This window comes from Palaemon carinicauda, chromosome 16, assembly GCF_036898095.1.
Source record: "Palaemon carinicauda isolate YSFRI2023 chromosome 16, ASM3689809v2, whole genome shotgun sequence".
NCBI lineage: Eukaryota > Metazoa > Arthropoda > Malacostraca > Decapoda > Palaemonidae > Palaemon > Palaemon carinicauda.
The window spans coordinates 4,752,026-4,777,840 of record NC_090740.1 but is presented as its reverse complement, the minus strand read 5'-3'; the positions used below and the strand labels follow the sequence as shown (position 1 = coordinate 4,777,840).

Below are 25,815 nucleotides of genomic sequence, written 5' to 3'. Positions count from 1 at the left end.
AAAATATATAAAACAAAATAAAAATTAAGCAACTGACACATCTTTGTACCCTACAAAAATTAAATACCAACTAAATCACAACTCTGCTACGGAACGACCACACACACTTGCGCACACACATGTACGAACACAAAACTTGTATCCCCAACAATCCAAAACAAAAGAACTAAATCAATAAGTGCAATTAAATATTCTGAGCAACATATTCAGCTATTCTGTTTGGAAATGATCAATAAATAGTTGATAAATATACAGTTTCTTTGCTATCAAACTTCAATGACTTTGAAGATAACAAAAGAAGGGAAGTAGTAGTCCTGAGCCATGCTTCTTGCGAGGAAGGAGGGTCGTTATCCCTTCCGCCTCTCACTGATGATAAAAAGTTAAAAACCTTTCAAAGAAGAAGATGAAAATGACATACAGTACTAAGGGGGTATATGGCAGTCAGCCACATATGATATTTTCATGGAGATCACAAGTGAGCTTTTAAGACTGCTCCACTCACACAAACATTTGGCTAACATATTTATGCTTGAAACTTCCTTCACACACAAACAAAACTGAGCCATATTTTTAAAACTAAAGAGCTATAAACACCTGCCGTCACTGTTTCCAGAAGCACTTCTTGATCAAACTCAGAGTGACAACACTAAAATGATAACCAAACATAAAATTTATGACAATCACGACAAGCAAATCATATTTATACAGTAAATATCTAGAAAATAATACCCTAATTACAGTGTCTACAAAGAAAAATTAACCTGCAACAAAATACAGCATAAAATTTGCAATAGTATCTAAAGAGCAATCAGGTATCTATGTACTCAAAACACACTGGAAATACTATGGTGAGGTCTATAAGAAATGCAAAGAATGTGTAATCATCTAAGTAACCCAATGATACAGAATACTATCCCAAACATTGTAAGACATCAAAACCAAGCAAATTAAAAAAAAGAGGACATATTACACATTTCTACTCAGCAACTGAACCAGCATGTTCCTTAAGTCATCGTCTTCAGATACAAATCAACACAGGTCCCACTAGTTCTTAAAATTAATGCTGACATTTCAAAGTGCGATGCGTATTGTGAAAATGGAGTAACTACAGCAAAAAAGTCATGCCTAAAGCATAGAAATACCATACACATTGAGGTTATGATTATCATCATAGGGATTTTTAGTAACATCAAAAAGTAATCAAATCAATTTCACCACAGAGGAGCCACTAACACATTCAGTTGATATCCCCCTTGTTCTTCCTTGTCATTAGATGTACCTGTTATGCCTTTAACTCTGTTCTCTTCAAACCTCAGGGAATAACCAGGGCATCAACAAAGAGTTAACAAAGTTTGTATATATCAACAATAGTTTCAAAATTACTACATGCAAAACCATAGAAAACAATTCTGCTGTTTCTCCACATTTACTGTTCTTTGTGGTTAAAGGAACCAACGCCACACCAAAGCCTTAAAATAATCCTTTTTTTTTTCAGAAAAACAGCATTCACATTTCTTCAGCCCCCAAAAAAGGAAAATTTTTTAATTCCCAAAAGATCTAATAGCTGGTAAAACTACTTGAAAAAATCCCCAATGACTCTTTATTAATGTCAAAAGGAAAGCCATATGGGTACGCCTAATGCCACAACTACGCTTTATCAGCTACAAAATAGTTTGTGGTCGTTTCAAAACCATGATTTCTTTCAATCCTGGCTATATCACTACGCAATGGAAAAAGGAACCATAGGGGACTCCTATCTAAGGCTTAAAATTGCAGGTCACACTTGTTATATCCAGCAGCTCTTATTAAGCTACGGAACTATTATTTTAAGTAAGGCACATTATGAGCTGCGGCTTTTACACTAAGAGAAAAATAAGCAAATAGCTAAATCTATAGAAAAATTTGCATCTCAAAAATTGCATGTATTGAAATCTATGAGACCACAGACTAAAAATTTCAAGTGAATTCTATGAAGATCAAAATCAAGAACTACAATAATGTCAGTGACATTACTTTTGCTTGTTACTAGGAGTGATTTGGTTCATTTGAAAATCATAATAATAAAACAGCCACCAAATTTAGCTATCCGTTTTTTCCAATCAACTCTACAAGAGAGCATAAAATGAAAGGTAACACAAATACTTTAGTTTTCATGAGTTGGCAAAACTTTTTAAACAAAAGTTAGATGCTTCTGATCTCTTACAAAGCTGAACTTTTGAATACTTGTCACTTTTTTAAAAATTTCTCCAAACATTCCTATTTACTGACATCATTCAAACAATAATTGAAGATTATACAGTAACAGATATAACTCCCGTAACAGTTGACGAGTTTCAGAAGTGGATGCTTCAAAGATAATCTGCAATTGATCTCATTTTTCTCTTCCATAACTCGATTAAATATCAAAATCCTTTCAGTATATAAAATGCAAGACAACAGTCATTGTACAGCATAGCAAAAAAAAGGTCATTATAAAAAGTCTAAACTTTCTACTATTATCACATTTGGATACAAATCACCTTGTCTACAGTTCGGCAAGCTTGACCGCACGAAGAAAACAGGGCATGGAAGTTTAAGAGGGAGGATAAGGTCTCTATCACAGGTGTTCCCACTGAACTATATAGCTCAGAGTGATGTGAAGTTAGATAACTACTGTACTTGAAATGAAACAGCTCTGTTTCCACAGGGATAGAAAATTTACGCTCGAATATGGATTAAAATTAAGAAAACAGTATTCGAGCACAGTACTTCATTTGGCAAGTGAAACAGCATAAGATCATAACAGCTTTGTCGTAGAATTCAATATCAGAATCGTTGTTTCTACATATGATATTCCCTTAAAGGAGTTAATTGTGATTAGCGTTCTTTTCAGTCTTCAGTTTTGAGAGTACTTTGCCTTAATTCCTGTCTAGTCTATGTGACTTCATCTCTTCCTGATTTCATCTGTCATCACTAATAACTCAAACCTCTCAATGTTTGATTTTCTTTCATTATAATTACAGTACATAGTAATAAGTTACATTTCTAGACATTCACAAGACTGAAATTTGGGTTTTATTACTTCACAAGATCAAAAAAGGAGGAAAAGTTTGCTGTGATGTTTAAATATGGGCAATTTCTATATCATTAAAATTTTCTCAAAGGCTAATATCTCAAGCTACACAATAACTAAACACATTCCAAAGGTTTCAGTGCAAAAGAAGCAATTAAAATATTTCTATATCCATTTCAAACCTACAGACATGAAACGGTATAAAGTTATAGTACTAAATTTTACAACAGCCTAAGTAAAATGTTACAATAGCCTTACTAAAATTTCATGACTCAGTTGGAAAAATCTACCAAGAAAAAATAAACAGTACTTGAAACATTAAAAAAAATATAGTATTGAAAACAAAAATATTAATAGTCAGTAGAGAAAAAGAGAGAGAGAGAGAGAGAGAGAGAGAGAGAGAGAGAGAGAGAGAGAGAGAGAGAGAGAGAGAGAGAGAGAGAGAGAGATATTATGCCAAGTATCCCTTGCCAAATATTGTCAAAATGGTTGTCTATTCTACAATAGAGGATATCTCGTTTACTTCTCACAGTCTACATTTTTCTTGAAGTGGCATACTTCTAAAGTATTCACGATGATGGCAGGCATTGATGACAGTCTAGTAATACTTGGGAAAACTAATTCTACATCTAATTCTCTCTAGTCCAAAAAATTCTGACATGACCTTTCAAAACACTATTCTCAAGGCAGTGCAATGGTGAGAGTACAAAAAATACATTAGTATATTGCCTATCAAACCACTACTTTTTATCACTCAAGGTTCAAGAATAAGGCCTCTAATAGGTTTGCTACTTTGTCTCCTACTTGCAAATGCTCCCTCTACATTCTCTGGGAGAAATAACGGATCTACAAATGACTTTGATCACATTTTACCCTTTTCTGAGTAGTTCTTTTCCTAAAGGTTAAACTACAGTGATACTACCTTACAACTAACATCAATCACCTTCAAAATAAAAACTGGAGAAAAAGAAAAATGTTATTGCTACGCTGTACTCGCACTTCTGTTGTCTTACTTCTCATATCCAATGTCAATAAGCAGTAACCACAAAATACATTCAACGTCAAATAGCAGCGATCATAAACTACTGATTATAGCATAAACCATTTTCTATATCCTTCAAACTACGTACATTATAGTTTAGATGTCCTCATTAACTTAGAATCCGTAGCTTGATGTTCAACTTGTCTGAGCAAATATTGGATCGTACTTTTTAACCTTTGTTTTTTTTGTAATGGTGGTGAAATACCTTCCAGTCCACTGGAAGCTCAATAGACAGTGAGCTCTTCAAACATGGCTCCCTTATACGTAGGTTTTTTACACTATACAAAAACCATGAAATATTGTGGCTTTCCCTACTCCTGAATATTTCTTTTTCAGTGGTTTGCAGACATCAATCATAAGAATAACAAAGTATTTCTTAGTAAAACACTACTGTTACCATCTTCATCAACCACTCTCATATTGTTAAATTGAAGATAAACACTCATTTTAATTTCTATACCCTGTCTACTTTAACTATACTACTAAGTATTATACAAAGGCCATCATACACTATACTAAACAGGACAAATATATAAATCAAATAAATACATACATACATACTTACATACATATATATACATAAATAAATTTGAAATTAAATATATTATCTATGTGTTTTATGACACATAATACACTTCTTGAAAGAACAGCAATAAAGGCTGGTTAAAAGGGGTAAAACTATGTGACGTTTCCTTGCACGACTTGAAAGATACGAGCAGTTTGTAGTAGGCTAGCTCATGGCCCACTAGGCTATGATACATTTGAAAGACGTTACTTGTATCTAGGTTATTGCTTGATAAGATGAAATTAAAAAAAAATTTATACAGTACAGTAAGTTTCAATTCCAAAAATGTACAGTATATGAGAGAGAGAGTATTTTGTGTATGAATAAAAAAAAACCAATACCCAGATCTTTGAATTACACCAAGGATATTTTAGCTAAAGCCCCATTCTAAAATTTTCATTCTTCCTCCCCTTAAATACAGTATCTAAGAAAAAAAAAATTGAAAACTAAAGAATTTCAAATGCCTACTCTAGCATGAATAAAAGTAGCACGATATAAGGAAGATAGACCTTCAAACAAAAAGAAATCCTTTTAAAAATCATTGGTTTTGTAGAGTATGCTATTTAATCTTTCAATCCAGCTTTCACTCTAAAACAGAAAAATAAATACCTGCCTAACTCATATCAAAATCTACAATTAATTTTCTTTAAATTTCCATCTTTCTTCATCTGACAGGCCCCTTATGATGATAATTCAATAGCTAAATCTGGTTGGCTGCTACAACCAATCCTGTATGTATCGAATACTATCAGAATTATTCCTCCTGATGTAACGGCAGCATAGAAGAGGGGGAAAAACTCAATATCAAATATTGTTTATGTGAACTATTACCAATGTCGTTGTTACTACCATTATCGCTACGGTTTGACAGTCCAACTATGAAAAGATACTCTCATTTTCCAAAGTCTACAACTACTGTACAGCATGTCTTTTAGGATTAAGGGATGTACAACGAATCAATTTCTATATTTCTACATCTTTCAGATGTGTAAGGACCTCACACCAGATCTATGAGAGCAAAACGCTGATCTGATCTTACACAAATCAAAATCATTTGCAAGTGATTTTCCCATTAGTATCCAAAATGCAAGTTTATCATGACACAAAAAATTCTTAAACAAAAACACAGAGCAAATATTTTCGCCACTCACGGGGATAGCTAAAAATACAAAAATCTGAAAGGATGCAAAGATTAAGGATATTTTTTTTTCACTGGCCCCTCATATCAAGAGATATTTGGTCATAGAAGTACAAGTCACATTATAATTTGATTGTTCCCCGGATTAGTTTTCTACTGATTATCTTAAAATAAATTTGCTTATTTGAACTTTAGCCATCTTTCAAACCAGCATTTATCACTTTCCTACAGGTTAGTTGCCCAATAACATACATAAGTACACAAATGTTGTAAACAATCCGATTTGGATGTATGAATATAAAAAGGCTAAATATTGTTCACATTTATACACAATGTATGTAAGTATGTATGTATATTCATACATGTACAAAAACTGTACAGTAAACTGTACGTACAAAATGTAGGAAAACATACACTGAACACACAATTAATTCAAGTCCAAATCCTGCAGTATCAAATAATTACCAATTACATCAAGAAATGGCTCACTTTGATGGAGCTACCATCCACATAAGGAGAATCAGTGGCAAGTTACAGTCAAAATTAGATATAGTTGGTTAGTTTATATCGACAGCATCTTGCGACTAGAAGTTAAAGTTACAGTGATTAGTTTTATCACACCAATAACTCACATTATTAAATACCAATGTGATGGGTTAGTAATTGAAACTTTCTCTATCTGACTAGCATTTACTCAAAAGTTCATTCAAGCTTAGAGAAATACTTCACTTTCAGCTGCTTTTTTATCTCTTCAGGATTCCTTGGGAGGGGAGAAGTGCACACTCAAAGCATTTCTGCCTCTTCAAAGAGGAATGAAAAAACTTCCTGACTGCAATAAATCATTGATGAAGTATCTTTGAACTTCAAGACTAGTTAAGTGAACAGCATGAAGCCTTTACCACTGATGCTCCATTTGAACTAAAGATAAGAATAAACTTATGCATAATACAGGACTAGTTTGGAAAATTACATTTCCACAATAAATTACTCTTTAAATATATGTTAGACATCTCATAAGAACAGACCCAAAGAGAGAAGAATATTATCAAACACTTCTAAGATATGAATAGTCTCATTTCAAAGATATGCAGTCATACTTTGGTACATTCTAAAGAATTAGATTAAACCTTAATGTAGAATTATTAAGTACAAATTTAGACAAATAAATATTACCAATTAAATACAATTCTAAATTCTTAAATAAATAACACCAAAACAGCAATTACCACCACTGGTCATGACTGTAATCGCCGTGCAGTGCATACAATACACATAAGTTAAACTCCTAGATACACGAACTACTCGGTAAACATAAAACAGGACATACACCGCTCGGAAGAGAAGACCCTTGGACGCCAAGGTAAAGGTACTCTACTTTGAGATAAGTTAATTAATCTACAGCTACGATATTGAGCAGGCCGTTCGTGGGACTAACTGACACCTTAAGGCAGGGAAGGCATTTATCAGGTTGAATTGGATTATCACATTATGTCTAATCTAACAAGGGAGCCACTACATCACTCCGTCCGTCCGGTGTGCCTTGCGTCCAAGAGCGTTCCCTCGAGGAATACTTCAGTCGCACGACGATCGGGATACGCACAAACAGAAACGTGCAAGAATGCCAAGGCCACATTCTTTCTCTAATAAATCTACCTTCAGCGTATTTCATAATAAATCCATGTTCTCGAAACATTTCGAAGATTGTCATTCATTAAATGTCTTTTAAACCACCCTTCAAAAACATACTTATAATAAATCTTTTAATCTTTTTAGCATATTTTAAGCTGGCTTTTTGAGGGAAGTTACCCGAGGATATAATACTGTATTGATTCTTTACAATTGTTCTTGAAGATCAACGAGAGAGAGAGAGAGAGAGAGAGAGAGAGAGAGAGAGAGAGAGAGAGAGAGAGAGAGAGAGAGAGAGAGAAAAACAGGAATTCCTTATGGAAACTCTATAACCTAGGCACAAGACTACTTCATTTTACCAACAATAACCAAAAATGCAACTTTTACAATTACGATAGCTTCGAACTGCTTGAAGGTTTAAAGGCCGCTAATGGATGGCAGAGGCATGGGACAGTGATATTGTCATGTCAAGCAGGACAATGCCCTAGAGAATGACCATCTATACACAAGATCAATGCCCAAGCCGCCTCTCTGCCCAAGGTAGGACCAAGGAGGGCCAGGCAATGGCTGCTAATGACTTAGCAGATAGACCTAAAAGCTCCCCCAAACCCCTCACCCTTAGCTCACAAGGATGGTGAGGTTGCAGCGACCAAAGGAACTAACGAGTGTGAGCGATACTCGAATCCTACAATGGCATTCACCAGTCAGGGACGTTACCACATCGGCCACCACAACCCTAATTCTGAAGTCTCTTTAGATGCTACTAGCTGCTAGTTTCATGATGATACAGTACAGTATTAGGTACCTTACAGTACCATGACCAGGCAAATAAATCCAGAACCATACACCCTTCATCTTCCCTTGTATTAAACCAGCATGTACACCTTCACTAATCCAGAACCTTTAATTATGATAATTATAAAGTTTAACGAGATCACTTTGACACAGTTCTGGCCTCTTGTACGAGAGTAACAAGAGTTATTTTGAAAGGGGAGAGGGAAACTTCAGAAGATCAAACTTGCAGAGAATGTTATTATGTTAAACAGGCTGACATGAAGTATCTCTTTATAATTTATCAGCATATGATAAAAGTATTTTAACATTGTTACTGAACTTAAGATATCTTATATTCATTATTTCTTATGTACTTTATTTATTTCCTCATTTTGTTTCCTTATTGGGTTATTTTCCCTGTTGGAGCCCTTGAGCTATTACCATCCTGCTTTTACAGCTAGGATTGTAGCTTAGATGATGATGATAATAATAAAAAACAAGGTTAAAGTATTTGCAAGGATAAGCTGGAAGATGAAACAAGGGATGGCTAATAGATGTTGTGTAAAGCATATTCAATACTGCTCGTAGAGCAATATAAAACCCATACTACAGCATTGGCATCGAGACCACTGCAAGAAAACGCTGAAAATTATGACAGATTCTAACGATGTCTACCTAGTAATTAGAAAATATTGCAAATGTAACAACTTCAAAAGTTCTAACTTGCAGCAAATGTTTTTATGTTAAAAAGGCTGACGCAAGTTTTTATAGTTTATATATGAAGTATAGTATGTTTTAATGTTGTTATTGTTTTTAAAATATTCTAATTGTTCATTACTTATATCATTTATTTATTTCTTTATTTTCTTTCCTCACTGGGCTATTTTTCCCTGTTGGAGCCCTTGGGCTCATAGCATCTTGCTTTTCCAATTAGGGTTGGAGCTTAGCTAGTAGTAATAATAAAAACGGGAAACCAGACTTCATTGGGAAACCAGACTTCATTGGGAAACCAGACTTCATTGGGAAACGGGTAATATAATAACCCAAGTGGAGCTGAGCAGATTGTCATACATTTGGGTAAAGTACACGATAAATCTTTGGTATTTCTAATGCCTTCTAAATGCACTCTGTCAAACTGTATACAGTAATCCATAATTTGTATTAGTGTTTGGTTTGAACTTAGATGAGCATATTCAATAATTCTGTGAAATCCGTGCAATTTGTAAATCCCGACTAGGGTTCTACCAAATGTTAAAAAAGCATGCGAGACAATTTGCTGTATCCATGATCGAAATGAAAAAAAAGTGTACGTAAAATGCTGGTTTAAGAAATCACATCTGTTAATCAAGAAATGGTGTACACCATGACCTGCAATTGAATTCTGGGGTAATGATATACAATATTACTTATAATAATCAAGACCAAATTTACACAACTGCGAAGTGCTTTTATAACAGCTCCAACCCTTTAATGCTAAAAAGATACTCACCTCTCCTGTTAAGGAGATGCACACAGTTTTATTATAAGTATGTTTTTTCGCTGGGTCCTGACCAACACACATGGCTAAAATAAATAAAATATTTGATAATGAATGCTGCAATTACTGCGCACAGCAGCAACATACAAAATACGTTACAGCGTGATTGACTACTGTGAGGTAGGAACATATAATACTTACACATGAACATAAATTAAACAAGACACTACATGAACATAGTAACACAGTATTATAACTCAAATCGGAGAGAAATGATACCACAAAGAACAAGATATACATGAGGCCTTTGTTTATACTGATCTAAGAAATATTTGGATGACTAGCGCAGCTGAAGCTTGTCTAAACGCTGCGAGTAGGAATAACGGTAGGTAAGTGTTAGTTGGCACTTCTTACGGTTGTGTAATTATATATACACATATATATACATATACAGTGACTGCATACATATATATATACAAACGCTTTTAGCATAAATACGTACACAAAGCTGCCACACTTTCACTTCAGAGCTAGACTAGTTTGATTGTCTGTGAACAGAAACGTATTCATAATTCAAATAGTTTCTATTAATACTTCATATACAATAATTTAAAATACTCATATCAAACAGGTATGATTAAGAAATTAAAGCTGTTGAAGACAGTTACTATTCCTGAACAGGACTTAAGAACTAATACTCATGCAAAAGATAAAAGAAAAAAAAACGTAATGAGCCGTTGAAGAAATTTCAATACCTTGTTTTCCCACCTGATAAAACCATGGGAGATTTCCAGTTGGGGACAACAGCCCAAGGAAGTTGACTGTTAAGAAGGATGCAAACCCAAATACTGATACTGATCTTCTCTCAACTACTGTTTCTGGTTGGATGCAAGACTTTTAAGAAGACAGACATTGAAAAGGAGCTCAATATTGACGGTACCAAGAAGAGTGCAACAAGTTGACATACAATGGAAGAAATCACAAAGTGAATTTAGTGTAACTATACCATACGGCATTTATCAAGACTAGACTATATTATTGCAGCTGTAATGCAACCCAACACGCATATGAGGGCATCATATGCATATGTACACATGCACACGCACACACACAATCTAACATACACAAAATGAACTATAATATTAAGTTCTTTGTTGACTAGACACTACTAGGTACCAAATCTACTATCAATCATTAAATCACCAAGATATAAAAAGTACAATATACAGTGAAACATGCTAAATGTGTCTATAATCTGTACTGATATGAGCAATGAGGCAAGGCTTTTCAAAAATTTTTCTTGTTGCATATAAAACTTTTTTAAGCCTTTTAAAGAACACTAGTTAAATCACTGTCAATAAGGCATTTTAAATATCAATACATAGAAAAATCTTTTACCTACAACAAGTTATCTAATTGCCTCCAGGCACTGATTCAATTTAGTCCACCGTAACCCCAAAGCTGTACTGTAATCATCGTTTGTAGCTCTAATGGACTCCTGATTAACATAATTGATACATACTTACATTCTGCTCTGACATAATCAGCTAGAGGTTGTCATTATTGCATCTATGGGTCAGATAGCATCTCGGGTCATTCGTTAAGAGAAAAAGAAGAAAATTCACTGACCATCTTCGACCTGCAGACGAGAATCCTCGTCATCCTCCTCCTCCTCCTCCGTGTCCTCGGCAATGACTAAACTCTCGTGGTGATCGGAGGAGTCGTCCCGATCTCCGTCATCGCGGTCGCAGTCGTCATGGCTGCTGTCCCTTGCATTGCCGCCATTGTTACCGAGGCCGTTGAGACCTGTCAGAGATACTTTGCCATCGTCAGTACCCTCCACACTATCATTTCCACCGTCACCACGCTGTAAGACGCCGGCTTCCTGCGCCTCCACTTCGGCTGGGTGATGTTTTCTGTAATGGAAAATTCCATGAAAAGTCTAAGAAACTGGCTGCAACATTCTAGCGGCTTACCTCTAATTTGAAGGGTATTATTAGCATTCCCACTTCTGGGCCATATTTATACAACAAATTAATCGTTCCTTGTTACAATTACACGTCATGCAATAAATCACTACTAATCAAGAGCGCACTATGCCAGATCCATATTAGTCATGCTCGACTCATACAGAGCTAGCATGATTAAATTCAGGAATAAGAAATATTTATATCAAAGCTAAAATAAATAAAATTCTAGTAAATATAAGTAAAAAAAAATATAATACAATATTAGGTAAAAACCTATGGTAAATATAGACTTAAACCTTATCCATAAAACCAGTTTTTTAAAAAAGGTCAATAAAACTTTTTCTCACCATAACATAAGTCTCTTTTTCTTTTAAAAATTTTACAATTGCTAAGCATGGCCAGCTGATTGAATAATAAACAGCAGTCTGTAGACCGTCTTGACAAAATAACCTAATTCCTCCCTTAAAAAGGACCTCTACGGATTCTAATCTATATATATCTTATTTGGAGTTTGAAATAACTGGCTCAATTTCCCATTTTTATTTTCTGTGTTTGGATTTATATCAGGCAATAGGGACAGTACTTTGGTTTGTGTTTAGATTACTTTATTTCAAAGGAAAATCTTTCTTTAAGTAAATTAAATGAAATGCACAAAATAAAATACAATTAATATGCTTATATACATACTGTACTTATAAAAATCCATTTCTATAAACATCCTACAGCTTACTATATATGTAACATCACTACCAAAAGTAATTTCTAAAATATGCCAAAGTTGGCTTAATCAAATATTTTAGATAAGGGGTGAATATAAGAGCAAAACACATCAGCTTTGGATGGCAAAGCAGACAAAGACCAATAGAACAGATGATAAAACTACATATGACAAATTACAATAGCTGTGGAAAAAAAGAAAAAAAAAATAGAGCACAGACTTCCCAAGACTTACCTTGTATGAGTTTTCAAATTGTCCTTCCGACCAAAAGCAGCTGAACACCATGGGCAGGGGAAACGTCTCGGATTTAAGTGTTGCTTCATGTGTCTTCTGAAGTTTGCAATGTGCTTGATGGTCGCACCACACAGGTGACATGTCAAGCTCTGTATGCAAAGTAATGGACTATTATAATAGGTCATTTTAACAAATAAAAATTCAATATACAAAATTGCAGTGCTAAAACAAGATCCCTACAAAAACACGCCCTTTATTCTCAAATAAATGTCCACTACAACACTGGAATCCTTTAAAAATTGTAAGTATAATAGTATAGTATGTGCATTTAAAAAGATAGGCTGAATAGAACAATTAAGCATGAAATCTTCATCCCTGGTGGTGGATTGTACGTACTGTACTTGCCATTTCCATATTGGACAGTGTCTAAAAAACAAACTTATTCAGTGGAAAGAGGTCAATGACTGGTCACCAGCCCCCAATCGACTTCTCCACCAGGAAGTCGACCTTAAAAGCCTGGAAAAGCCTACAGAAAGTACAACTCCTGAGCGAGTTTTTTTCCGACTCTTTCACCTCTGCTTCTAGGACCAGAGCTTTCAGGAATTCTAGAGGGTAGGACTAATGTATCAATGGTGTGTCAAGGGTGGGCAAGCGTTGATGAAAGGTAGGTCATATCCATCCTGAAAGACTTCCACCACTCAGCTCTGCTCCATGTCGCTGCCACGCTTCCCAATGGCAGCTGGAAGAGGGAAATGTCAACTTCCGTGTCATCTTCCTCCCTCCCTTCCTGGACTGGCCAGGTTGGGGGGAACAGTTGGAGCTGTCCCTGCCTTTCGAAGAACTGGCTGGAGGTACAGATCAGGCTTTTAAGGTTGCGGAAGTTTTCTTCTTCACTGACTTCAATGGTCTGATGGGATTTGAAGTTCTCGCTGCTGTTACCTTTAAAGGGATTAGGTCATTTAAGGCAACTGCCCAATAGATCACGATGCCTTGGTTTGCCTTCCTTCATTTCTTCAACGTTACCGCCACATCCTTCTCAGAAGAGGGCCACAGACTCCAGCAATACACTGGGACGTTCCTCAGGGATAGTACCTTCTCTTGCCGCAGCTGTCTGGCCAAACGGGAGGTAGCTGCATCCCTCCTCTTCAGGACTGAGTTGGACTTGGTCTTCGTACTTCTTCCGCATCTCAGAATTTGCCTAATCCTGGGTTGTGGCGATGTATGCGACTGCCTGATCCAGGATGTTGCTTGTAGGCTAGCCATGGAGGCAGATTCCATGATAGCAAACTCTAGGCTCAAAAATTGTGCGTCCTCGGGACCCATGTTATCAGCGTTGTTACACTAGGATTGATAGGAAGACAACTTAGCACTCTAGCCGTAACACTAGAAAGGCAAAGAAGATGATATCTACGAAGTGTTTTGTTCTGGCTTCGTAAGATATCAGACATGCCTACCTTGTAACCCGAGGACCAAACCAAGAGAGTATAGATCTACAGCCAGTTTAACAATAACCGGACGTAAAGTCCATCCTTCCATGTAAGAGTGTCTTGCTTCACATCATAACAGTCAACAGCCAGCATTCCCTTCCCGAAAGAAAAGGAAAGGTTTGATCAAGGGAGCATCAGTATGCCTGCACCCGATGCCGCCAAAAGTGTAGGTGGGAGCATTTTGACAGGAAGGGGGGGGGGAGACTCCTCACCCTCTCACCCACCTGTCTCTCAACTACTCACTAAAACGATTTAATGGCTGTCAAAATATTCTCTGCCTAAAGGACGATGGTTTGTATTTCGTGAAAGAACAAATGTTTGCTATCCTCAGTAAAATGTGCTTTTCGTCTAATGTAGAGTAAATATAAGCATCTTACCCGTGATTCCCTGCCCGTGGGCGATGGTACTTGTTGCTGCTCTTGTACCGTCGTTGGAATAAGTGGAGAATATGAACGATCATCATTACCTAGGCCCAGCATGTGACGGTAGCTGGCCAACAAAGGGTTTGCCAAATCTGATATTCCTCCACTAATTTCATTGCCATCATACAAAGGTAACAGAGGATTTTCTGAACCTTTTTCCGAATCGGTGGTGGTGGTGGTAATGGCTGCACAGGTTTCAGTACCGGGCTCAGTTTTAACATTCTCCTTGGGTATCTGAAATGGCAAAACCTCAGTATCAAACTACAGTATACTATTTGAAAAAATTATGTTTCAATGTACGTCTCACAAATTTTATAATGATAAAAGCACCACCATATTATTAATGCCTCTCTCATTACATTGACCTGATGGATTCACTCTCAATTGATTGTAAGAAAAAATATCCAACATTAGATGGTTGATAGAAAGCAAGAGCACAAACACCACATATAGCTTCAAAAGTTTATTCTTGAAGGTGTTAATTTTTGCTACCATACTCCTTAACATATCAACATGATGACTATACCAATTCATCTATTAAATAAGCAAGTGTATTTCTAATAAATATCTAAGGACATTGAACACTAGCAATAGTAGTATTGTAATTAAAATATATAGTAGTTGAAGGAGACAGTGGATATACAAGGGAAGTGCAGATATGCAAGCCTTTAACTCCCCCTCCTAAAACATATATACACACATACACATACATAAATTTCTTCTAACTGTAATTTAACAGTTTAACATGTTTCTTAAACAAACACTTAAAAGAAACTAAGGAAATTTTTATTATTCACGATAAAGTATTTCACCTAATACACATTGACACTCTTCTTAGTATAAAGTGAGAAAAGAAATTGACAGAGGTAGTTGATATATGAAAGGAAAATTTTACAAGTTAATCAAAAAAGGTCATGGTTGGTGTGTGGAAAGATTATCGAATTTTAATTTCTTCCTGGTACGTTTTCCTATTTCTGATCGGACTGGAGGGTGACATGCTGACCTAAGATGGCTATCTGGTGATTTGTCTTACTGGATTATCCTTTTGATGATTGGATCCAGATGGGTGTTATCCATGATGTTATCTTTTCATTGTTCTTTGGATGAATTCACATTATTTCTTTGATTTATGATGGTCGATTCCAGAATATTTCTCCTGTACGGATAGGCACTTTTAAAAAGCAAAGATGACTCACTCCAGTTAATCTGATGGTCATGATCTATGAGACGAACAAAATTCCCCAAGTTCTCAAAGCCATATCTAACAGATCTTTGTGCTCAGATAATCTGTGATAGAGAACGGCCAGTTTGTCCCTTGTAAACGTTTTCAAAATCTCCACATGGTACTTTATAAACTCTGGATTTGTTAACTGTTTTACATACATACATACATATACCAAGGGACTTCCCCCAATTTTTGGGGGTAGCCGACATCAAACAAATGAAACAGAAAAGGGGAGCTTTCCTCTCTACGTTCCTCCCAGCCAGACAAGGGACTCAACCGAGTTTGGCTGGTGCTGCTAGGGGTGCCACAGCCCACCCTCCCACATTTCCACCACAGATGAAGCTTCATAATGCTGAATCCCCTACTGCTGCTACCTCCGCGGTCTTCCAAGGCACCGGAGGAAGCAGCAGAGCCTACCGGAACTACGTCACAATTACTCGCCATTCATTCCTATTTCTAGCACGCTCTCTTGCCTCTCTCACAACTATCCTCCTATCACCCAGAGCTTCCTTCACTCCATCCATCCACCCAACCTTGGCCTTCCTCTTGTACTTCTCCCATCAACTCTTGCATTCATCACCTTCTTTAGCAGACAGCCATTTACCATTCTCTCAACATGGCCAAACCACCTCAACACATTCATATCCACTCTAGCTGCTAACTCATTTCTTACACCCGTTCTCACCCTCACTACTTCTTTCCTAACCCTATCTACTCGAGATACACCAGCCATACTCAGACATTAAACACATTCAATTTCTGTCTATCCGTCACTTTCATTCCCCACAACTCCGATCCATACATCACAGTTGGTACAATCACTTTCTCATACAGAACTCTCTTTACATTCATGCCCAACCCTCTATTTTTTACTACTCCCTTAACTGCCCCCAACACTTTGCATCCTTCATTCACTCTCTGACGTAAATCTGCTTCCACTCTACCATTTGCTGCAACAACAGACCCCAAGTACTTAAACTGATCCACCTCCTCAAGTAACTCTCCATTCAACATGACATTCAACCTCGCACCACCTTCCCTTCTCGTACATCTCATGACCTTACTCTTACCCACATTAACTCTCAACTTCCTTCTCTCACACACCCTTCCAAATTCTGTCACTAATCGGCCAAGATTCTCTTCCGCGTCTGCAACCAGTACAGTATTATCCGCAAACAACAACTGATTTACCTCCCATTCATAGTCATTCTCATCTACCAGTTTCAATCCTCGTCCAAGCACTCGAGCATTCACCTCTCTTACCACTCCATCAACATACAAGTTAAACAACCCCGGCGACATCACACATCCCTGTCTGAGCCCCCTCTCTCACAGGAAACCAATCACTCACTTCATTTCCTATCCTAACACATGCTTTACTACCTTTGTAGAAACTTTTCACTGCTTGCAACAACCTTCCACCAACTCCATATAACCTCATCACATTCCACATTGCTTCCCTATCATACGCCTTCTCCAGATCCATAAACGTAACATACACATCCTTACCTTTTGCTAAATATTTCTCACATATCTGCCTAACTGTAAAAATCTGATTCATACAACCCCTACCTTTTCTAAAACCACACTGTACTTCTAAGACTGTATTCTCCGTTTTATCCTTAATCCTATTAATCAGTACTCTACAATACACTTTTCCAACTACACTCAACAAACTAATACCCCTTGAATTACAGCACTCATGCACATCTCCTTTACCCTTATATAGTGGTACAATACACGCACAAACCCAATCTACTAGTACCATTGACAACACAAAACATATATTGAACAATCTCATCAACCATTCAAGTACAGTCACACCCCCATCCTTCAACATCTCAACTCTCACACCATCCATACCAGATGCCTTTCCTACTCTCGTTTCATCTAGTGCTCTCCTCACTTCCTCTCTTGTAATCTCTCTCTCATTCTCATCTCCCATCACCGGCACCTCAACACCTGCAACAGCAATTATATCTTCCTCCCTATTATCCTTCCTCACTTCCTCATCTGCCTCCCTATTATCCTCAACATTCAGTAAACTTTCAAAATATTCCTCCCACCTTTTCCTTGCCTCCTCTCCACTTAACAACCTTCCATTTTCCATCTTTCACTGTCTCTTCAATTCTTGAACCAGCCTTCCTTACTCTCTTCACTTCTTTCCAAAACTTCTTATTCTCTTCATATGAATGACCCAATCCCTGACGCCACCTCAGGTCAGTTGCCCTTTTTGCCTCACTTACCTTGCGCTTTACTTCCACAATTTTCTCTCTATATCTTTCATACTTCTCTACACTATTACTCTGCAGCATATTCTTCAAAAGCCCTCTTTTTCTCTTCCACTTTTACCTTCACTCCTTCATTCCACCATTCACTGCCCTTCCTCATGTTGCCTCCAAGAAACGTTTTGCCACACAAATCACTTGCAATCCCAACAAAATTTTCTTTTACTAACTTCCACTCCTCCTCTAAATTACCAGTTTCTCTTACTTTCGCTTCGTCATATGCCATTTTCAACTTTTCTTGATATTTACTTTTTACGTTGATACTGTGGCTTTAAGGCAACGGAGACAATATTTCTTTGGTATTTATGTTGTGCTGGATTCCCTGCTCTAGCCATTACCAGGAAAGTCCTTGGAGACACCACAGCGCATTAACCCCCAAAAATAAAATCATCTCCAAAGTATGATGGAAAGACTGTATCACAAATGAGGAAATGGCGAGAAGGTACAGTGTCCAGAGGCAGGAAAAGTGAAATTTCAAAAGGTAAGGTAGTTTAGACTTGTGGGTGAAAGGATAAAGATCAATGAATCAAAAATGAAGTAATTCTGAAGTAGTTGGATGATGACAGATAAGCCAAAGAAAATATGGAAAAAGGTGATAGATGGAGAAAATATGGAAAAAGGTGATAGATGGAGAAAATATGGAAAAAGGTGATAGATGGAGAAAATATGGAAAAAGGTGATAGATGGAGAAAATATGGAAAAAGGTGATAGATGGAGAAAATATGGAAAAAGGTGATAGATGGAGAAAATATGGAAAAAGGTGATAGATGGAGAAAATATGGAAAAAGGTGATAGATGGAGACTTACATCTGTTGGGAGCTTCTTAGGAGGAAAGATCACATGAAAGAGATACTGTATCTAAGAACTCATTTCAAGTCTAATACTATAAAGAGAAAAGCTAACATAAAAAAAGTCTTTGTTGACAAGAAAACACCAAAATAATGCTGTTCTAAAGGGATTAAGACAGAATGGATAACTAACCTTCACTTCCTTTTCACAATCTTGATTGTTGGATGAAATGTGGTGAGCTGAGGAAGTTCTTCCTCTCTTACTTTCACTTGCTTCGTGGTGCTTTCTCCGTGAAGACCCGCGACTTCCTTCCTTTACCGGATCGCTTCCTTCCTTTCTTGCTGACGAGACTTTGGTTGGGGTGGAAGTAAATAGTGCCCTGGGGACAGTAATGGACTGAGCGACTGTGTGAGCAACGGACTGAGCAAGAGATTGAGCGGAACTCACGGAATCCAATCCTTCGAGACATGACCGCAACTTTGATTCGGAGAGAGAGGGATCCCACACGATGTTAGGCGTGCGATCCTCTTCTATGTCGTGGTCAGATGGATCTGGACATCCAGAATCCATCAGCTGGGCAAATCCTTCACTGTTTTTGTTGTTATTGTGATTGTTGTTATTGGTGGACTTGTTTATGGCATGGCCATAGCTGTTTGCAGGTGATAAGAGAGATGCAAAACTAGTCTCCAGTCCTTTAGAATCCCCGTTACCGGACGACAGGCGAGCAGCTTTTTTGGGGCGGGGGTTAGAGTTATGGTTTGGGGGTGACGATGGTGAAAATGGTGGCGATGGTCTCTTTTCTCCTGTGTGGGGGTGCTGATCGCGCTGAGACACATCTCCAAGGCCTTTGATGCGTAAACTCTCAGCTATCTTTATTAATCCGGTAAGTTCGCTGTTTGCAACGCTTACCTGTTGAGAGAGGATATATGTATTAATATGATCTCATTCATGGAAGAAAATAAGAAAAAATATCTTATTAATGCAACACTTCCCAAAGAGAAAAGACCCCTAAATCTGACAAAATATCATTCCCTAAAGAAACCATATCACAATTACAATCAACAGCAGTATAACAAAACTTGTTCAGCTACAGCAGGAAATTCAGTACTGTACAGAGATGAACAGACTTTTCTATTCATTTTATTAGATGAACAAGATATATCATTATTGCAGGAAATTTTTCTTACACATAAGTTAAAAATATACGTATGAATGTTCTATATTAAGAAGTATTTCCATACAGTAATTACTTTTGAATCAAAATCTAAAATAAACAATGTATAAATATATAACTAAACCTCTCTCATCCTCATTTGGCTCCTCCAAGATCATCCACCATGGTATTAATCCTCAAAGAACAATATATATTCACACCTCGATACTCTCAACAATGTGAGGCACTTGAATGCACAACGACATCCGTGCAGAATATTTTTTATACTGTATTTGCTTAACAAAACATAAAAAGTTTGAAAGACATACATCTAATGGAGAAAACTTTGGCCCACAAATTTGAGCAACTCACAAACAAACTACACCACTTACCTCCCCCCGATAGATGAACTCAAGAAGCGCCTCTAGCTCGGCTTGCTTAACATCCCTGAGGTAAATGAGCGGATGCTGTGTGGGTAGTCGAGTGAAAAGTTGATGGAAGTAAGGTGAGCAGGCTGCCAAAACAAGGCGGTGGGCTGGGTATGATCCTCCATCACAAAGAAGTGTAACATCAACAAGTTGGTCCTGCAACAAACAAATGATCGCAATTATCGTTCACGACATGGTAAAGTACGTAAATCTTAAGGAAAAACTAAAAATCTATTTACTGTATGTACAGTACTTATACTTGCTGAACAAGCAATCACAAAATACTGATTGTAAAATGTTATTTTCATTAGTAAAATAAATTTTTGAATATACTTACCCGATAATCATGTAGCTGTCAACTCCGTTGCCCGACAGAATTCTACGGACGGGATACGCCAGCGATCGCTATACAAGAGGGGGGTGTACTCACCAGCGCCATCTGTGGTCAGGTACTCCAGTACTTCTTGACAACACCACCTCAATTTTTTCCTCGGTCCACTGGTTCTCTATGGGGAGGAAGGGTGGGTCAATTAAATCATGATTATCGGGTAAGTATATTCAAAAATTTATTTTACTAATGAAAATAACATTTTTCAATATTAATCTTACCCGATAATCATGTAGCTGATTCACACCCAGGGGGGTGGGTGAAAACCAGTGTACATGTTAATCAAGAAGCTAAGTATCCCGTATTTCATATTATCAGTTATTCAAAATAACAATGAAATTATAAGTACCTGGTAAGGAAGTCGACTTGAACCATTACTCTGCCTTTAATAAGTTCGTCTTCCTTACTGAGCGCAGCGTTCCTCTTAGGAGGCTGAACAACTCTAAGGTGCTGAAGTATAAAGGGTTGCAACCCATACTAAAGGACCTCTACACAACCTCTAACCTAGGCGCTTCTCAAGAAAGAATTGACCACCCGCCAAATCAACTAGGATGCGGAAGGCTTCTTAGCCTACCGTAACAACCCAAAAACAACAATAAAAGCATTCAAGAGAAAGGTTAAAAAAGGTTATGGGATTAAGGGAATGTAGTGGCTGAGCCCTCACCTACTACTGCACTCGCTGCTACGAATGGTCCCAGGGTGTAGCAGTTCTCGTAAAGAGACTGGACATCTTTGAGATAGAATGATGCAAACACTGACTTGCTCCTCCAATAGGTTGCATCCATAATACTCTGCAGAGAACGGTTCTGTTTGAAGGCCAACGAAGTAGCCACAGCTCTCACTTCGTGTGTCCTTACCTTCAGCAAAGCAAGGTCTTCATCCTTCATGTGAGAATGAGCTTCTCTAATCAGAAGCCTTATGTAATACGAAACTGCGTTCTTGGACATAGGCATCGAAGGTTTCTTAATGGCACACCATAAGGCCTCTGATTGTCCTCGTATAGGTTTTGACCTTTTAAGATAGTACTTTAGAGCTCTGACAGGGCAAAGAACTCTCTCTAGCTCGTTACCCACCATGTTGGAAAGGCTAGGAATTTCGAACGATCTAGGCCAAGGACGTGAAGGAAGTTCATTTTTTGCCAAAAACCCGAGCTGTAAGGAACATGTAGCTGTTTCGGATGTGAATCCTATGTTCCTGCTGAAGGCGTGAACCTCACTAACTCTTTTGGCTGTTGCAAGGCAGACGAGGAAAAGAGTTTTGAGAGTAAGGTCTTTGAAAGAGGCTGACTGGAGAGGTTCAAATCTAGGAGACATAAGGAACCTTAAGACTACGTCTAGATTCCAGCCTGGAGTGGACAAGCGACGTTCTTTAGAGGTCTCGAAAGACTTAAGGATGTCCTGTAGATCTTTGTTGGAGGAAAGATCCAAGCCTCTGTGGCGGAAAACTGTTGCCAACATACTTCTGTACCCTTTTATCGTAGGAGCCGAAAGAGATCTAACATTCCTAAGATGCAACAGGAAGTCAGCAACTTGGGTTACAGAGGTACTGGTAGAGGAAACTGCATTGGCTCTGCACCAGCTTCGGAAGACTTCCCACTTGGATTGATAGACTCTGCGAGTGGATATCCTCCTTGCTCTAGCAATCGCTCTGGCTGCCTCCTTCGAAAAGCCTCTAGCTCTAGAGAGTCTTTCGATAGTCTGAAGGCAGTCAGACGAAGAGCGTGGAGGCTTGGGTGTACCTTCTTTACGTGAGGTTGACGTAGAAGGTCCACTCTTAGAGGGAGAGTCCTGGGAACGTCGACCAGCCATTGCAGTACCTCTGTGAACCATTCTCTTGCAGGCCAAAGGGGAGCAACCAACGTCAGCCGTGTCCCTTCGTGAGAGACGAACTTCTGAATAACTCTGTTGATGATCTTGAACGGCGGGAATGCATATAGATCGAGGTGGGACCAATCCAGCAGAAAAGCATCCACGTGAACTGCTGCCGGGTCTGGGATTGGGGAACAGTACAATGGGAGCCTCTTGGTCATCGAGGTAGCGAACAGATCTATCGTTGGCTGACCCCACAAGGCCCAAAGCCTGTTGCACACGTTCTTGTGAAGGGTCCATTCTGTGGGGATGACTTGACCCTTCCTGCTGAGGCGATCTGCCGAGACATTCATATTGCCTTGAATGAATCTCGTTACCAGCGTGAGGTTTCGACTTCTTGACCAAATGAGGAGGTCCCTTGCTATCTCGTACAGCTTCCTCGAATGAGTCCCTCCCTGCTTGGAGATGTACGCCAAGGCTGTGGTGTTGTCGGAGTTCACCTCCACCACCTTGCTTACCAGGAGGGACTTGAAGTTCATTAAGGCCAGATGTACTGCCAACAACTCCTTGCAATTGATGTGAAGCATTTCCTGTTCCTTGTTCCATGTTCCCGAGCATTCCTGTCCGTCCAAGGTCGCGCCCCAGCCCGAGTCTGATGCGTCCGAATAGAGATGAAGATTGGGGGTCTGAACAGCTAACGAGAGACCCTCCTTGAGAAGGATGTTGCTCTTCCACCACATGAGAGTGGTCTTCATCTCTTTGGTAACAGGAATAGAGACCGCTTCGAGCGTCATATTCTTGTCCCAGTGAGCTGCTAGATGGTATTGAAGGGGGCGGAGGTGGAGTCTCCCTAACTCGGTGAACAGGGCTAACGATGACAGGGTTCCTGTTAGACTCATCCACTGTTTCACCGAGCATCTGTTCCTCTTCAGCATGCTCAGGATGCACTCTAGGGCTTGGTTGATTCTTGGGGCCGACGGAAAAGCCCGAAAAGCTTGACTCCGAATCTCCATTCCCAGGTAAACGATGGTTTGGGAAGGAATAAGCTGGGACTTCTCTAAGTTGACCAAAAGACCCAGTTCCTTGGTCAAGTCCAAAGTCCATCTGAGACTCTCCAGACAGCGACGACTTGTGGGGGCTCTTAAAAGCCAGTCGTCTAAATAAAGGGAGGCTCTGATGTCCGCCAAGTGGAGGAATTTGGCAATATTCCTCATCAGTCGCGTAAACACCATAGGTGCTGTGCTTAGGCCAAAACACAGGGCTTGGAATTGGTACACAACCTTTCCAAAAACGAATCTCAGAAAAGGTTGGGAGTCTGGATGAATGGGGACGTGAAAGTAGGCGTCTTTCAGATCCAACGAGACCATCCAGTCCTCCTGCCTGACCGCTGCTAGGACCGACTTCGTCGTCTCCATAGTGAACGTCTGCTTGGTGACATAAGCATTGAGCGCACTGACGTCCAGCACCGGTCTCCAACCTCCTGTCTTCTTGGCCACCAGGAAGAGACGGTTGTAAAAGCCCGGGGATTGATGATCCCGGACTATCACCACTGCCTCCTTCTGTAACAGGAGCGACACCTCTTGATGTAACGCTAGCCTCTTGTCCTTTTCCTTGTAGTTGGGAGAGAGGTTGATGGGAGAAGTGGTCAGAGGGGGATTGCGGCAGAAAGGGATCCTGTAACCCTCCCTTAGCCACTTGACAGACTGGGCGTCTGCACCTCTTCTTTCCCAAGCTTGCCAGAAGGTCTTGAGTCTGGCTCCTACGGCTGTCTGGAGAGGAGGAGAGTCAATGTTTGCTTTTCGAAGACTTGGTACCTTTCTTGGACCTGCCCCTGTGACCGTCTGGGCGGGTACTTCCTCGGCTGGGGGCTCTGCCACGAAAGGGCGGAATAAATCTGGTAGCAGGAGTATCAGCCACTGGGATGCGGTAAGTTCTAGGTACTGAAGGTGCAACCTTAGCCTTCCGTGCTGAAGAGGCCACGAGGTCATGCGTATCCTTCTGTATAAGAGCCGCAGACATTTCCTTGATAAGATCCTCAGGAAACAGGAACTTAGAAAGAGGAGCAAAAAGTAACTGTGACCTTTGGCAAGAGGTGATACCAGTGGAAAGGAAGGAGCAAAGTTGTTCCCTTTTCTTGAGGACTCCCGATACAAACATAGAGGCAAGTTCGCCGGAACCATCGCGAATTGCTTTGTCCATACAAGACATAATCAGCATGACCGAGTCTTTGTCAGAAGGGGCAGTCTTCTTGCTCAAGGCCCCCAGGCACCAGTCGAGGAAATTAAAAATTTCAAAGGCGCGAAAGACTCCCTTTAAGAAGTGGTCCAGGTCAGAAAAGGTCCAGCAGACCTTAGAGCGTCTCATAGCCGACCTTCGTGGAGAGTCAACCAAACTTGAGAAGTCAGCCTGGGCAGAGGCAGGGACCCCCAAGCCTGGTTCCTCTCCCGTGGCATACCAGACTCCCGACTTAGAAGCCAGCTTAGGAGGCGGAAACATAAAAGACGTCTTTCCCAGTTGCTGCTTGGACTGCAACCAATCCCCTAATATTCTCAAAGCTCTCTTTGACGATCTGGCGAAGACAAGCTTAGTGTAGGCAGACTTAACAGGTTGCATGCCTAGAGAGAACTCGGATGGAGGAGAACGAGGGGTAGCAGAAACAAAATGTTCAGGGTATAACTCTCTGAAAAGAGTAAGGACCTTGCGAAAGTCAATGGAGGGTGGCAATGACTTGGGTTCCTCCACATCAGATGAAGGATCATCCAGGTGAGCCGCTTCATCCTCAGAAACCTCATCACCTGAGTGTTGAGAAGCGAGAGGTAACGATAAAGCAGTATGCTGAATGGCTGAATCCTGAAGAACGGGTGCATGCGCACTAGCGGATTCATCCTCAAGACTCTGCTGAAGAGGATGAGGGCTGGTAATGACAAAGTCCTGAGGCTGGGATGAAGGAGGTTCTGCGGGGGTCTGAGGAGCAAGCGTGGTGAGAGGCGAATGCTGTAAAGCATGAGGCTCATGCTGCATAGTCTGCGGTTCAAGTTGAATAGGAAGCGGCTTAAGCTGAGAAGAATGTGGTTGCTGCATGCGTTGAGGTGGCTGTCTCATAGCATGAGGTTCCTGCCTCAAGGGTTGCGCTTGCCTCAAGGGTTGAGGTGGCTGCGCAGAGAGAGGCTCTTGTCCCACGAGTTGAGGTTCTAGCCTCAAGCGTTGAGGTGCTTGCCTCGAGAGTTGAGG

The 25,815-nt window shown here is 39.3% G+C and overlaps 1 protein-coding gene across 1 annotated transcript in view; it reads right to left on the bottom strand.

The window, feature by feature from the left end:
* Nucleotides 1–9,206: 9,206 nt before the first annotated feature.
* The window catches only part of LOC137655635 (protein tramtrack, beta isoform-like), a 49,452-nt gene continuing 32,843 nt past the window's right edge, over nucleotides 9,207–25,815 (bottom strand). Inside the window, exons 3-7 of the mRNA XM_068389560.1 lie at nucleotides 20,353–20,544; nucleotides 19,000–19,716; nucleotides 14,461–14,739; nucleotides 12,597–12,745; nucleotides 9,207–11,590 (exon numbers count right to left, since the gene is read on the bottom strand). Of these exons, the coding sequence (XP_068245661.1) occupies nucleotides 11,296–11,590; nucleotides 12,597–12,745; nucleotides 14,461–14,739; nucleotides 19,000–19,716; nucleotides 20,353–20,544 (1,632 nt within the window). The 3' untranslated portion in view covers nucleotides 9,207–11,295. The remainder of the gene's footprint in view (nucleotides 11,591–12,596; nucleotides 12,746–14,460; nucleotides 14,740–18,999; nucleotides 19,717–20,352; nucleotides 20,545–25,815) is intronic.